At 36.9% G+C, this 15,756-nt stretch overlaps 1 protein-coding gene across 1 annotated transcript; it reads left to right on the top strand.

Annotated features, from left to right (window-relative positions):
• The first annotated feature begins 535 nt into the window (after nucleotides 1-535).
• LOC306829518 (corticotropin-releasing factor-binding protein-like) lies at nucleotides 536-8,853 on the top strand. Its single transcript, XM_079352585.1, has 7 exons — nucleotides 536-670; nucleotides 805-892; nucleotides 1,552-1,709; nucleotides 2,971-3,181; nucleotides 4,291-4,445; nucleotides 7,578-7,698; nucleotides 8,328-8,853. The coding sequence occupies exons 1-7, from the start codon at nucleotides 590-592 to the stop codon at nucleotides 8,480-8,482; spliced, it is 969 nt and encodes a 322-aa protein (XP_079208711.1). The 5' UTR covers nucleotides 536-589; the 3' UTR covers nucleotides 8,483-8,853.
• The last annotated feature ends 6,903 nt before the right edge of the window (nucleotides 8,854-15,756 follow it).

Raw genomic sequence — 15,756 nt, 5'->3', positions numbered from 1 at the left:
TCCATTATCTCTGTCGACAAGTAATGATTGTATGAGAAAGAAAACGGTTTTGATCATTGAGTAGTGGCTGCAGCATTTACTCCACAAAGACCAAAGACTCCACAGAGTTAAGTGGAAATCTGTACGTCAAAATAATATGTTAATTATTATTTTTATTGGGAAATGGGCAGCACATCTGATAAGTTTCTATGTATGAATTTTGTGTAAACCTTTTTTTTTTAAAGTGTCATGTCAGCTCAGTTTTATGAGGTGCAATAAAGTAACACATTAATAAAAAAAACATGAACGATGTATTCATCTAAAAATGTACTACTATATTTTGATATATAATTAGATGCAGCTCTTCACAGTCTTTTAAATATTTTGGAACAGATTTACTTGACTTTAACACATTCGTACGCAGTGGAAAGAAGCCTAGTTCGTGCAGCCAGAGAAGTGTCCAGATGCTGGTTTGAATGGCAGGTTTTCACACATGACCCTGTGATGTAGGCCGGCCTATGTGTCTGTGTGCTGCTATAAAAGCTGGCAGCACAGAAGCAGCGCAGTTATTCTCCTCACTTTCAGCAATCACAGAGAGACGCTCTTCATCATGTCCGTGTCCCTGCGCGCACACGTCTTCCTCTTCCTCTTCTCCCTCTCTTCACGGACGGGTCTCAGCCGATACATCGAGGTGAGACTTTTTAATCACTAATCAATAATGTATTCAGCGTTCCGCTTAAAGGACAACAGAGAAAAGTCTTATCTCTAAAGTTTCAACCGTATGCTCAACTGTGACACGTTTTCCCATCACGTTTTCATATTTAGGACATCGAGACTTCAGACGGATTATTTTCTCTGCTCTCTTTGGACCAGAAGAGAGAATCAGAGGACTTTATTTTCCGCAGACCTCTCAGTAAGTGCTCCACTAAACAAAGGCTTTTTTCAACAGCTGATTATGCAGGAACACTGTTACAGACTCGGCTGGCAAATATTGAAAACTTTACACGATTAAAGAGATGAAGTTTTGACATTCAGTTTAATGCAGCTGCACAGAACACGTTTAAAACACAATCAAAAAATCAATAGTATCTGTACTGTTAACTAAAATATGTCTGCAGTAGAACACCAATATATAGTAGTTGTTTGATCTACATAGCAAAGTGGTATAAATGTCAAAAATGAATTCAGATATTATTTGGTTTTCTTTGTATGAGGAGGAATTCAGATGTGTCAACATTTATGAAGACTGAAAGACTTTGCTTGTTTGACTATATATCTAATAACCATTAGACTTATAACCTGGAGTATGGTCTTTAACTTCTCTTTCAGGTTTCATACTCCCCTGGCCTACAGGGTCTGAAAGGTTTCAGATTCCTAAAATAAAGCAATTCAGTTGAATTTAAACCATTTTTGCTACTCTAAATGACAGTTTCACAAAGAAAAAAAAAAAAAAAACATATTGGTGGGTCTTTTTGACCCTTCAGCACACACAAAATGTTTACTCGTGGTCAAATGCAGATTGTAAATGTTTAAAAATACCTTTTTTTTTGCTAATGTGTGGGGTTCTTTTAGGATGTTTAGACATGCTGGCTACTGACGGGCAGTTCACTTTCATGGCGTCTCAACCAGAGCTGGCCTGTGCCACTTTCATCATCGCTGAGCCCAGTGAGGTCATCAGCCTGGAGCTCTCTGACGTCAGTATTGACTGCAGCGCCGGAGACTTCATCAAGGTTGGCTCTATCCACCAAAAAAACAGCACCCACTCTCCCCAAACCCCCACACCCCCACCCCACCCGTGGGAGACAGGAAGTTGAACCCTGAATTCTATTTCATCTTCTTGTGTTGATTACATTGATGCCAAACAGGGTTAAGGCAGCGTTTAAGGGCCAAACACCACACTGGATCCTCTCCGCATTGGTCACATTACCCAGAGCAAGTGTGGGAAGAGAAGGCTTTAGTTCTGAAGCCAAGCCTGCCAGTCACATCGATATTTTGATCCATGTGGGCCAAAGTGATGACAGGAATAGCTGAGAGAAAGAAGGACACAGGTACTTAATGTATGAACTCAGTTTAGAAACGTGATTGAGGTGCACGCAAACTGCACAGATAAGTCTCTTAAATAGACACTCAAAAAACTAAACAGCACTGTTCTTCTTCAAACATGTTGGTTGTGTAAATAAGATTTACAGAATATTTTTAGAAATTCATGTCGGATTATGTTTCTAATCAAATGTGATTCATAACACAGCAGATTAGATGGGGCTGTAAATCATATTTAACTGAAAGCCTTAGAAATGACAGTTAAAGTTCCCATTAAATCAAAATAGATGTTTGGGTTTCTCACCTCACCTCTCTGTCCCAGCAATTAAAAAAAGGTGTTTTGTAATTACTCTTAAAGGTATTTTAGTGTTTGACAAACATGAACAAATGTTGATGACTCATCCTGCAGTCAAGGCATTCACTAATATCACTAATGTGTGACTGTTCTGTTATTCAGCCTTATTGGCTACTTTAAACGTCCATCAGTATCTATGTTTAGCCCCTCCCTACCTTAAAGGTCGATACAGAAACAAGACAACGAAAAAGGAATTGGCTTTTAGACCTAAAAATAAAAGTGAGGTATATATTGAGTATATGTTTTTTTAATGTTTTTTTTGTCTCTTTAAAGTACATTTTAAACATTTCCCTCCATAAATCCAAAAATTAGCCCTTAAGTTTGTAATAAAACATTTAACTCTTAAGCTTACATTCGGCTAAAGGTTTCTATTCTGACTTTTAAAGTAATGCTTACTATGGCAGCTCAGTATTGTGTTTATGCTCTACAAGGGTCATTTTTGTCTTATTGTGCTCCCTGTTTTAAAGATTTCCTCAAGAAATATGAGAATGATGTTACGAGTGAAATCAGCATTTATTAACATAAAGAAACTCTGACTTTGTTTATATTTTACATTTTATCATTATTTTTTTTCATCCTGAATTTTTGTCTTTCAGATGTTTGATGGCTGGGTTTTGAAAGGAGAGAAGTTCCCCAGCAGGCAGGACCACCCACTCCCTATGCACCAGCGTTACATAGACTACTGCTCCTCCACGGGAGCAGGAGCCAGCAGCCGATCCTCGCAGAATGTCGCCATGGTCTTCTTCCGCCTCCACAATCCCGAGAGCAGCTTCACCCTCACTGTCAAAAAGTTACACAACCCTTTCCGTGAGTCTTGCTGCATTCACATCCTTCGTGTTCCTTGAGTACTGAAAAGAAGACTGAAAGCAAAATTAACAGAAACATCCACACAAAGAAAAACAACAAGAAAACCAAGGTTTTTCATCTAATGAGATCCGTGTATTTTAAAGAGCTAGATCTGTGTATTTGTGTTTTCTTCCTGGTTATTCACGTCTGGTCCAGCATCATTCAAGGCTGAGAGTGACAGGTTGATATTGAATGAGAGGGATGCACCGGTTTTCCAACTACTTGACAGACAAAAACCATGTCAAGCAACACAACAAACACAGCTGTAAGACAAAGAAAGGGCACTGGTGCACACATGTTTTTTTAGTTTGATAGTTTAATAGAATTGTCTGCAGGAAAACGGCATAAATCTCAGGATAATGTGTAAGCACAAAAAGTGGCATATCTCCATACATACAACACTGACAAATGTATAAGAAGTGACTGTAAATTTCTTACAGCCCTTAAACGTTGAGATGTTTTACCAAATAAAGAGCTATTTAACAGATGGTTATATTACAGAAGTACTCTTTCTGCGACTGTCACACACATGAATCTTGTACTTGTAAAAAAATGTTAAGTTATATCTCTTGAAAGATTTTATTTTTATTCATTGTCTTCTGCTTTGGAAAAATTAAACACACACTCTGCAATTTAATGTAATACATCTAGTCTTTGAAAAACAAAGAAGACTTTATGAAATGTTCAGAAACCTGATCTGATCTGATCGAGACGCTCGTATTTCAACAACATGTCTCCAAAAGAACAACATGCCTGCAGGATTAAAGGGTTCCAACTCCTGTTGGTGCCTGTCTGGTCTGCCGTTCTGTTATCAAGTGAAATTTCATTATTTTCTTTTCCCTGCCATCAGAGCAGGGATTGGATTTCCATGCTCTGCCTTAATTGTGTCCCCTCCCTGCAGTCAGCCTTGATTATGTTCAATTTCTGACATGAGGTGTCAGTAATGAGTTTCTCTGCTGATGGGGAACTGTTAATTTGAAACCTCTCCTCCTCTGCCTGTGCATGCATGTGTGTGTGTGTGTGTGTGTGTGTGTGTGTGTGTGTGTGTGTGTGTGTGTGCACATCTGTAGCCTGTAACATCATGTCTCAGAGTCCAGAGGGCAGCTTCACCATAGTGATGCCTCACCAGCGCAGGAACTGCAGCTTCTCCATCATCTATCCTGTGGAGATCCGCCTGTCGGAGCTGAGCCTGGGGCAGGCCAAAAGCAATGAGCTCAGTCCACAGGTGAGAAATATTAACACACCACCCATTCTCTGTGAAAGCAACCTCTTAATCTTACTTTACTGGACATAATCTTATTTAAACTCTACTCCACTAATTCCATTTATGAACCTTAATCAGTGGAGAAACTGTCCAGGCCTCAGAAACACTGCCAAGAGCTCTGATTTGTTTTGGCTGAGCTTTTTGAAAGCTGCTTCTCCCAGTTAGACAAACAAGGAAGCAATCAGAGGCTAACTGGTGTGATTATGTAATGGGAAGTCCATCGACTGACTATTTACAGGAAAATATTAACAAAACATGTGACAAATAACAAGCAACTTAATTGAACTAAGTGAAAATTCAGCTTCATCAAGTTGTTGTTGCCCTTTGATCGGGCACATCATCAAAGGTTTATCAAGAATCCTTACTCTTAGATTCATATTCCAAAATCACAGCACATTTAATCAGTACATCTATAAATGAATAAGTTTGTGTGAGATGAAATACTTGTACAATTTAGTTCAGCATTGAAAATTCTACAAAACTCTATTCAATTCACAAATTACCTTTAATACTTTAACAAAAACTCAAAGACTAGGGTGTGACGCATTTTTCAAAACATGCTGTTTCTCTCCTTGGCAAGTGTTTAAGACCCATGTGCCTTTCTTGTATTTCCATAAAAAATGATGCTGCTTTTCAACCGTTAATCGAGCAGCTAGCGTAGCTGTGTCCCAGTGTAACTGAGTCCTCCTACCAGCACTTTTAAAACTTTTAAATATGTACATATCTTTACTGACCTTTCTTGTCCAGTAAGGGGGAATTGAGGTTGACATATTATTGAAGATTTGTATAAAGACAGTAGGCTACACTTTCATACACTAGCTATGCTAAATGTGTCGAAAGGCTTTTGGTTTCAGATAAATACATGTCACAGTTTGAACATGTGAATTGTATCACTATTAGCATATTGCTCTTCCCAAAAAACTCAGTGAATTTGATTTGCCTTGATATATTTTTCCATTGCTTTGAAATTCTAATAAAGCCAGAAAAATACTGGCAGTGCACTCCTGAAATTATTCAGGCTTATGAAGAATTGTCCAAAGTCAATATTCTGTTTGGCAAACAGTTGTTTGTAGACCCACATGCTGTTTTGATGGGATCTGCTCAGCATCCTACTCTGACAGGTGCAACACAGCCTAGATAAACTTCCAGGAAATGTTCTTATTAGGAAAAGTGAAAAAACCTGTGTGGGCTGTTTTTAATAGTATTGTAGTGAAGACCACACTAACAGAGACTAGGGGTGCGTTAAGAAAAGGAAAAGAGGCGCAGATCATAGAGGTTAGCACTGCAATGATTTAATAAAACAACTTTAAACTATCTTAAATCCAGAGGTAAACTCTGAACGTGATGTTGATGTTATAAAATCATCAAAGCGAAGTTTCCTGGTATCTAATAAAGCCTACCTTTTATTTCTATTCACACCCCGTGGTTTTTAGGATTATTTCACCAGTAAGAAGGCACAGGGAAAACATTTGTAGATCTCAGCTTTTTGTTGTCCATTTTCTGTAAACTGTAGTTCCACCACGGCAGACTCGTGTCACTGACCTCCACCGCCGTCACATTATTATTACATCACCTAGTGAAAGTGCGGTCGGATTGTCAAAACATCGAGATCGCCTTTTCCTAAGTCCTTTATGAATTCTCCTAACACCTTTCCTTAAGGTAAAGTGGATAGTGAAAGTAGATAGGAAGGACAATCCAAATGCGCCCCAAGACTTACCCTAGACCGGACTGATCAGAGTCCAAGGCAAGACCAAGACAATTAGGGGTCAAGACCAAGACCAGGGCAGGGAAATATAGAGACAAGACCAAGACCACAAATATCACTGAACATGTTTTATCATGTATGCAGCTGGCATATGTGCAGTGCTGTTTGTGCTGTGATAAAATGGCCAGAAGATATTAAAGTGTTTAGAAATGGATTTTGTCCAGACACATTCTCACCTGTATGTGGTAGACTTATACAAAGCAACAAGAAGCAATTGATCACAGTCTTGATGAGTAGTAATACAACTGTACTTCCTGCTACTGCAACTTCGACAGCAGTGACATTAAAGTTAAAGGTTTAATTTGTGCCAGAGCACTTTTAAATCTGATGTATGTTTTTGCACAGCTGCAAAACCTGACATTAATAAAAACAAAGATTTTTAGGCTAACAGAATAATAAAAAAGAACTTCCAGTACACATAATAATGATAATACCCTAAACAGTTCTGAGCCTGTTCTAACCTTTCAATGAGAGACATCCCATGAAATCTAATTCCCTGTTAGTTACAGAACACAGACACGTTGTAAGTCATGTTGATAACAGAGAACAAAACACAATGACTTCGGAAGATGTTGGCAGCTGCTCTGGCGCTGGCTGCCAGGCACCAATATTAAGTGAAACTGTACAAACCGGGCCAAATATAACATCCTGGCTTCTCTAGTTTATGCTGAGGAAACTTGAAAGTTTTCCAAAGTCAATTGATTGAATTTTATAGTCAAGTTTTATGCACCTATTCTGCTGCTTATAGTCTCCTTTTATTTAAAAAAAAAGAAAAGAAAAGAAGGATGTGAAAAAAGAGAGATGAAAACAGGATGGACAGAGAATTTAATCTTGAGCAACCCTTTAGCCCAAACAGTGTTTTGTATTTCTGACAGAAGAATATGAGAGGACTTAGTAATAGATACATAGAACTATTTCTATTGTGCTTGATAATTACTTGAATTGCTGAATGGTAAACTATTTAGCATATTTTCTGTGACTAAAGAGTACAGGTTCTTGGATTACTGTAATATGACTATTGTCTTTGTTGTTCTTAATATATTCAGTGAAAAGGAGGATTTATGATGAGGATGGATTTATTTGTAGTTCTTCATGTGTGTTTTATTGCCCAACTACCAAACACAAATATTACTTTTGAGGCAAGCAGAACAATGTATGGCTTTAGATAAATATCCCGGGACAAATAAACAAGCCAAAAAACAACAACAACATCAAAAAACAGCAGGTGTGTGTCCAAACTTTTTGGACTGGGTTGGACTAACCGGGGGGCTGACTTACAGACTTAACTGATCTGACATCAGAATATGTTCTTGTTTTATGTTTTACAGAGTCAGGTGTGGACGGGCTGTTCAGGTTCAGGAGACTATGTGGAACTGCTGGGGGGGAACGGGGTGGACACCTCGAAGATGTTCCCTGTAGCGGATCTCTGTTTCTCCCTCAACGGGCTCGGTGAGTCTCAGACCCTAACCAACAACTTGTTTTTGTTTATTTAATTCATCAAAGGATCCTCTAACCCAACTAGTATCACAACATGGGTGAAAAAAAGTTATTTCACAAGACAACACATACAACACACAAGTGCAATTTTGTACATTGCACTTGCGGGGGGTTTTAATTTATCTGTCACTCCCTTTTCATCATAATCGAGCCATGTTGTTTACTTTAAGGTTAATTATGTGAACATAAAGAACTGAATTCAAGAAAGCTGAGATGGAGGGATATACATAGTCAAAAATGACTGCTGTTGTACTCTATACAAGCCTCTTGTCCAATCATATTACTTGGTCAGAACTAACTGTATTATAAAGTGCTGTGCTTCGCTCTTCTTTTTTCTAAGCCCACTGTAATTTGCTACTCTATGCCTTGAATGACAACATTTCATTCTCCTACTGCTTTACTTAAAAGGTTTCTTTCACAGTTTGACACATTTCACAATGTGTGTTAACGTAAACATTGAAGCTAAGCTATGATCAAAACACTGTTTATCATAGTGTTTAACATATAGTTGGGTTCCACAATGCTCTTTACATGCTCCAGTTTACAGCATCTTTTAGTTTTTTTTCTCTTTGCCCCTGCAGCTCAGATGAAGATTGGTTGTGACAACTCGGTGGTGAGGCTGGTGTCCAGTGGAAACTATATCAACCGTGTCTCCTTTCAGTACCGACTACTGGAACAACACGAGCTGCCCAAGACTGCCGAGAACAGTCTGAATAACTTCTGCACTGTGGAATGAAATCGTGCACACGCGTGTACAAAACCACAGCTGTAACCAAGCAAACAACACAATCACACAACATCCATCTTGCTGTAAATACACCCATTGGACAAACGCCTTTGTTAAATATTTTGTATTGTTTTTGCCAAATGTTTTATTTAGAATGAATGAATGAATTGATGAGGATGCATTTAACTGTTTCCTTTTTTCGACATTTGTCAAAACAATCTGTGATGCATTATTTTTTCTTGGCAGGAGCATTAACTTTAAACCCTCTGTCTACCAATCGTGGTTTATATCAACAAGTTTTACGCTTGCTGTTTCTTCTGTTTAAATGCCCTGACAGTTTAAAAATAAATATGAATTGCATGATAAAGCACCTTTTTTAATGTGCTGCCTTTATGAGTCACTCTGTTTTTATGAATCTTTTCATTATGTTCTCTTTGTTTTTCTTGTAGGCTTCAACTAGGTCCATTTATTTGTCCTGTTTAAGTACAGATTAGGATAAGTGGTCGTTTTCTTCAGACTAGCCCAGCCTTACATACAGATTGGGATGTCCCGAACTTTTTCACTTCCATCCAATATTGCAGCCTTGAGTAATGGCCAATACCGATATTGATCCGATAAGCTATCCGCACGAATCATACATACTTGTATGACTTACGTTGTTTTGTGAAATGGTAGAAAAGGCTTGATCAAGTGAAGTTACTCAAACAGAGAACAATAGTCAGTAACAGTAAGCATGAGAAAAAGTGACCCATTTATTATTAACCAATTGGTTACATAAATTTTAACCTTCAAAATAATATCTACACTATTCTACATTTGAATAAAATTAATAAAAAAAAAACAAATGAGAAGACCCTGAAAAATAACCGAAATAAATCCAATAAAAATTATGATAGTTTTAAAGTCTGTTAAATGGTCTCTGCTTATCGAAGAGCTTATATCAGAGACTTTAGATGCAGCCCGATAAAATCCGATATTCGTTTTTTAGCTAATATCAGACTGATATCCGATATCAATATCGGATCGGGACAGCCCTACGTACAGATGTTGTCCTTGTGTGCTGCTGTATCATAAATACTCATCAAACAGGCAGAAGATTGAATTTCTTGCAAAAGCATTTTCAAATATCTGTCACAATATGAACAAGTTGCTTATCATCATGCTGATAAGTATCATACTGGCTGCTTATTAGTCATTGTTAAGTGTTTATTAGTATTAAGTATGCTAAAATGCAACTAGGATAGATGAATATTGTGACTTTAATTTAAAGTGTTAGAAAAAATATCTCACAACTGTTGGACTTGAATTGCTCTATCTGGTGATTCCTTTGTTCAGGTCCAAGTTATTTTCTTATAATCTTGTTATATATCACCATAACTGAAATGACATTGTTATAATCAGGCACTACACCTACTCTACTTGTTGTGCCAATTAGCAATGCTGACATTGAAACACTTGGTAAAGATGAATTACCTACTTTTTGATGGTTGTTTATTTTTTCTTCAAATTTAAGTCCACATTTATATCAGCGACACACTGTGATTAATGACTAAACAAATAAAAAATATGTTGTGTTGTGGTGAATGCTGGTAACTTGGAAAGAGATTTATGTTGCCCTTTATCATAAAACACTATCAAGTCCTTTGAGATCAGTGGCCCCCAGGGGTCCACGAACCATAGCTTGGGGGTCTGTGGAATAATTTCCAAATATTATAAAGTGTGCTGTATCATTGAAAAAGCACATCTACAATCTGGGACCTCTTGCACCAATAAAATTTTCTATTTTGTTCAATTCTCCCGCCCACTTTAGTTTTGTGCCAACAGATCAACTCTGATATGATCGTGATAACACAGACCAAAAAAACAAAGTAAAAAACACCTTGGAGCTAACATTTTCTCAAAAGTTTATAAAGGGAATTACTTGGAAAGTAGCCTAATTCTAACATTGCAACATACTCCAGAGTACATTAATACATTGTATTAATACAGTTATGCATATCAATGTTACAATAATTAGGGGGTCCTTGGACAAAAGCCTCACCTGAAAGGGGTCCATGCTATAAAAAAAAAGTCTGAGAACCCCTGCTTTAAGATAGCTGAGGCTATAACTCTGTCTAGTGAGGCACTGGGTGCATTCGCAAAACAGATATTGTTTAATAAAGCAGATATTTAAGAGTGTTGCTTCCAAAGGATTAACACAAATATTAATGCACATGCTAATTCCCCTGAAACAACAGGACAGAACATTCAAGTGTAATTTTAGAACACAAACCCTGCACTCATACGTCTGTATATGTATATTGTAAATATCTATGTTTAATCTAGTGTATTTAAATATATCATTGGCAATATGAATGCAATGACTCATGCATTTCTAAACCAATCAGTACCAGAGACAAACTCTGAAACTTCTTTCATAGAGGCTGATCGTTTCTCCAAATAAAAATTAGAGAGCAAAAAAAACAGGGTTTGATTTTGACCCCTTTCCTATAACTGTTTAGCTCTAATCCTCTATGTACTTTACTTTTCCTCAGTAGATCCTCAGTGTGAATAAATGTTCAGCTCTTTAATGGGATTATCCCACAAGCCTCAGTGCTCTTATCCACTTCGACATCCCTCTATCCGGCTGGCTTTTGATCATCTCCTTACGTAGAATTAATCTCAAACCTGCTCAACCGTGATGATTCAATTAAACAGCGGATGTCTTTTTTTTGCTCGACGTGTTGCAATTTTCAGTCTTCATTAGGAGATGAAATGCACTTAAGATGCAATAAAAAGGGATAAAGTATGAATGTTTGTTTGTGAAAGTGTATTTTTTTCCTCTAATGTATTTATAGTGGCCAGTGATGGTGGACTGTAAATGAGTTTGTCACTTGTCGGGTCGAAGGAGTTACAAGTCCTTGTGGATGAGATGTGAACCTTAAATGAGGAGACATCTCTTTGAATTAACATGATTGAAGTATCAGAGATTGGAAATTGTGTTTATTTAAGATGTTTTCTGCACTGAACTGGTAATATAAGACAGCACAGAGCTGAGAATGAACGTCATTCTTCTTCCTCCTCCTTTTTCTTTTCCTTCTCAATCATTTGTTCTCAATCATTGTTTGTTTATGTTTTTCTACTGCTTCTTGTGTGTTTTGAAGTTTAAAATCTTACCTTTAAGTTTAACTGTGGTGGTGTTAAAGTGATATATATCAAACCATGCTCTAAAGTTAATCACAAAATATCCAGTATATGTTACCTTCAAAAATTAAAATTTGACAGTTACTTGTCTCGATCTGACTCTGAAAGCAGGGGCGTGTCCTGACCTTTCTTTGAGCAGGTTGGCCCACCTAGAGCATTGACCTATGGGTGGCATGATGTGTGGGCCTCAGTTCAGTGTAGATATGTTTTTAAAGTATTTTGAATTTGTTTAAAAGAAGAACCCAGCAGTAATGCAGCCATTGATGTAATGTTGGCAGAACGGTGTTACCCGATCTATAACCTCAGGGTACCGCAAAGAGATAAGCTCAAAGATAACATAAAAATGTAAGCGCAGCCCAAACAATCAGGCATCTGGATACTTTTACTTTGCAGCCTTGCTCAAATTAAAGGTTTGAGCAACCAGCACTCAAATGCATGTTCTGGTGTTGAAGCACATTGCTCAACATTGATGTTGTTTGTTAAATATACTGGATTAAACATATATATTCCAGTTTATATATGAACACAGCTCTGCTGTTATCTATGTTACCTAAATCTCTTTCGAGAAAACCAATTTAATTCACAAGTTAACATCTGCAACTGCGCCCAGAACAAATATATCACAGTGAATTACATGAAGTAAACTGCAATTCGTTATGACATAATGTCATGAATATCGGTTCTTTAAACATGAGGTTGTGATGCACTGCACAGTAATTAGAGAACTTCAAGAATTTAAGCAGAAATAAACATCTGTGTCTTGTTTGTACAAGTCTCACCAGGTTAAATTAAAGCCTTACAGACCAAAGATGTGCAAGAGCTATATTCCCTTTTTTGCATTCATTCAAATACACATTGAGTTTTTGTTATTCACATGTTAAAGCTTTTATTTAATGCCTGAAAAAGACGTTCTGCTTTCTGATAGCCTTAGATGTGTTTGATTTTTTTGTTTCACAGATCACATGACCTCAACAGTGACTAAGCCAAGCAACATTAGTTTTTTAATATGCGGACACTGTATAACAAAGTTCTTCGAATAGAGGTCAGAGCTAATAACTTGCTGGGTGTGGGTTTGGATTTATGCTTACTAAAGAGCACTGCAGGTCAAACTACTGATTTATCTCCATCACTTAAAAATGTTTCTCATACAATTTCAATTTCATTACCAAAGTAAATCAAAATTTGACGCCTTGATTATCTTGGATTGTACATTTTGACAAATTGTTATGCTTATTTTAGTTAAGAATGTTTATTTTAAATCAATCATTGTCATTTTTGTAACTCGGCTACATCTTGATTATATTTAATCTCACTGATTTTAAAGGCAGAACACACATGCGCTGCAAACATTACAACACTGCTGACAATCAAACATATCAAAGATTCTCAGGAGGAACATTTGGCTGAACTAGTTCTGAAGTGTCTGAAGTGTGTGAAGTGTATATTGTTTGAGATCATATCGTTAACCTGCAAAACAAAATCATTGGAGTTGCATAATGTAAGAATCAACACATACTCATCATTCTGGACTCATGTTTTTCACACAAACAATTTCTGCCAAACATCCTATTTTTTTTCCCTACACTCCCCTCTACTGTCTGCTTTACATAGCTGCACTGCATGATACATAGTATCTTACCACTTCAAGCAAAAGACAAGTTTCTTAAGAAAAACATGAATGAACATGAACATGAATACTCAAGCCTGAATTTTTCACCTAAATAAAATTTGTTTATAGGTTTAATTCTTACAGTCACATTTTCTGTCAATTTTGTATATTTATATGTATATATATATATATATACACATACATACATACATATATATATGTATGTGTGTGTGTGTGTGTGTATATATATATATATATATGTGTGTGTGTATATAGATGTATATATGTGTGTGTGTGTGTATATATATACATACATACTGTACATACATACTAATACTTAGGGTGTGCCCACCAGGCATTGTTCAACAATAAATGTGCAAGGTTTACACAGTCCAAATACAACCCAAAAAAGAATTGTTTGATTTTTACTTGAGTTGAAACTGTATGTTTGTCTTTTTCTTCTAGTTTGTTGAAAGCATTTACACAAAAGCCCTTCAGCCATACAGTGAAATCTGTGACTAAAGCTGCTTGACATGGAAATGTTCATGTGTATCCATGAACCATATATACTGATGATACCATCCTTGTTACTATTGGTTCAGCATGAAATATGATCCTGTTCTTTATTTTCACTGCTCAGAACATCTAATTTTTCATCTCATTAAATAAATCACAGCCTCATTCAGACTTATTAATGCAACATGAATTCCTTATATACACACATAGTTTCTGAGCTCTCCACTGCACATCCTTAATAGCATTAATAGATTTACATCATTAATCTACTGCCAGAAAAAAAACAAAAAAAAAACAGATCAACTCAGAATCACGCTCAGCGAGCAGGATTTAGAAAAGTCCGTCACTTAAATAATTAAAATGATTATTTTTCACAGCAGGATGCGTTCATTTATAAGTATAATTCCTATACTAAGCATGTACTTTCTCTTCACTAAGCATGTAAAATAAGTTGAAACTGTATATGCTCCAGGAATAAGCGGTCACTACTGTTTGGCCTGTCTGGTGTCTGTAAGTAATAAGCTTGTCCCTTTACCCCTGGATTAAAGGCCTTGTGGGTAAACCACCAGCTGCTGAAGCGTATCCATCCTTTTTTAATGTCTTATTTATTCCAAGTGGTGTTGTTGGGTTTTTTTTTGGGGGGGGGGGGGGTTCAGCTGTTATATTGGCTAGAGTTTTTGCTGGGAGTGACATTTTTGGCTCTTCAATCTTCTGTGAGCATCTTGTTATGAATCATACTGAAAATAATACTGAGGCCTAGATGACTTATAAACGCAAACAAGACCACCATGACAAAGACTGATTATTTCTTTAGCGCTGTTTTATTTTCTTGTCCCTCATGTTGCATAATAGGTTTTAGATTAGGTGAATATGCTGCTGAAACTTCCTTTTTTCCTCACCAAAGAGTGTGAGTTGAATTTTAGAAATTAAAAGTAAAGAAGTGTGAGATCTTTCATCAGAAACACTACCGATGTACAGGACAAGATCAATAAAGAAATCAATTGACCCATTTTGCCCACAGGGTCTCCAAAACTGACAATTCCAGAAAGTTCCCCATAGGAGCTTTCTCGATAAGGTCCTGACATTGTTTCCAATATAGCTTCATCTTGTTAAGCGTGGCACTGTGCCATGGCCTGATACGTTCTGTCTGAGGAAGATAGGGGACTAGCAGAGCAGTTAGAGGTCAGGTCTGACTTTAGGTTGTGATTCCTTTGCTGTTTGACGTGGATGTAGTGTTGTTTGATTCTCTAAACATTTCTGTTATGTGTTGATAATAGGAGGTAGGAGAGATATCAAAGTCTTTTCTTCAATACAATCAACTAACAAACAAATAATTTCAAAAATGGTATATTGTATGATTTGGCCTTAAACTTATTTTATTTATTAAACTTTTTGAGAAGTTTAGAGGTGAAATGTTGTTTTTGATGGCACTGCTTAAGTAATAACATTTGGAATCACACAAAGGGACCCTTAACATCGATATCAAAACATGTTTCATCAGATTATCAAACTAACTTTAACTTTTATGTACTTTATTAATCCCACAAGGGGAAATTACTATTACACTCTGTTATTGAGACATGCTGCACACACGTGGGCTAAAACAAACAGGATCCCATGGACATGCACTAATGGAGAGATGCCTGAGAAGTTAGATGCATTGCTCAATGGCACAGGAAGTACCTGACACCTCTCCAGCATTCAGCCCAATTTTGCTTTAGTGCTTTAGTCTGCACTTAAACTTGAATCAGGTGACCCTCTGGTTCCTAATCCAAGTCCCTACAGACTGAGCTACTGCCGCCCTCTAATATACACTGCTATATTTTGCGATGTTGTCCCCAGACACTGCACCTGAGATAATTACATACTCTTTGACTTTCCACTACAGTTTACGTGCTTGATTCTTTTTTTAGGAATTTTGACATTTTATCGTTTTCAATCACAGAGGCTGTTAAATCAAATAAAATGTCAAACA

This window comes from Symphodus melops (assembly GCF_947650265.1).
Source record: "Symphodus melops genome assembly, chromosome: 1".
Taxonomy (NCBI): Eukaryota; Metazoa; Chordata; class Actinopteri; order Labriformes; family Labridae; genus Symphodus; species Symphodus melops.
The sequence above is the reverse complement of the archived record's forward strand: the minus strand, read 5'-3'. Positions and strand labels throughout refer to the sequence as shown.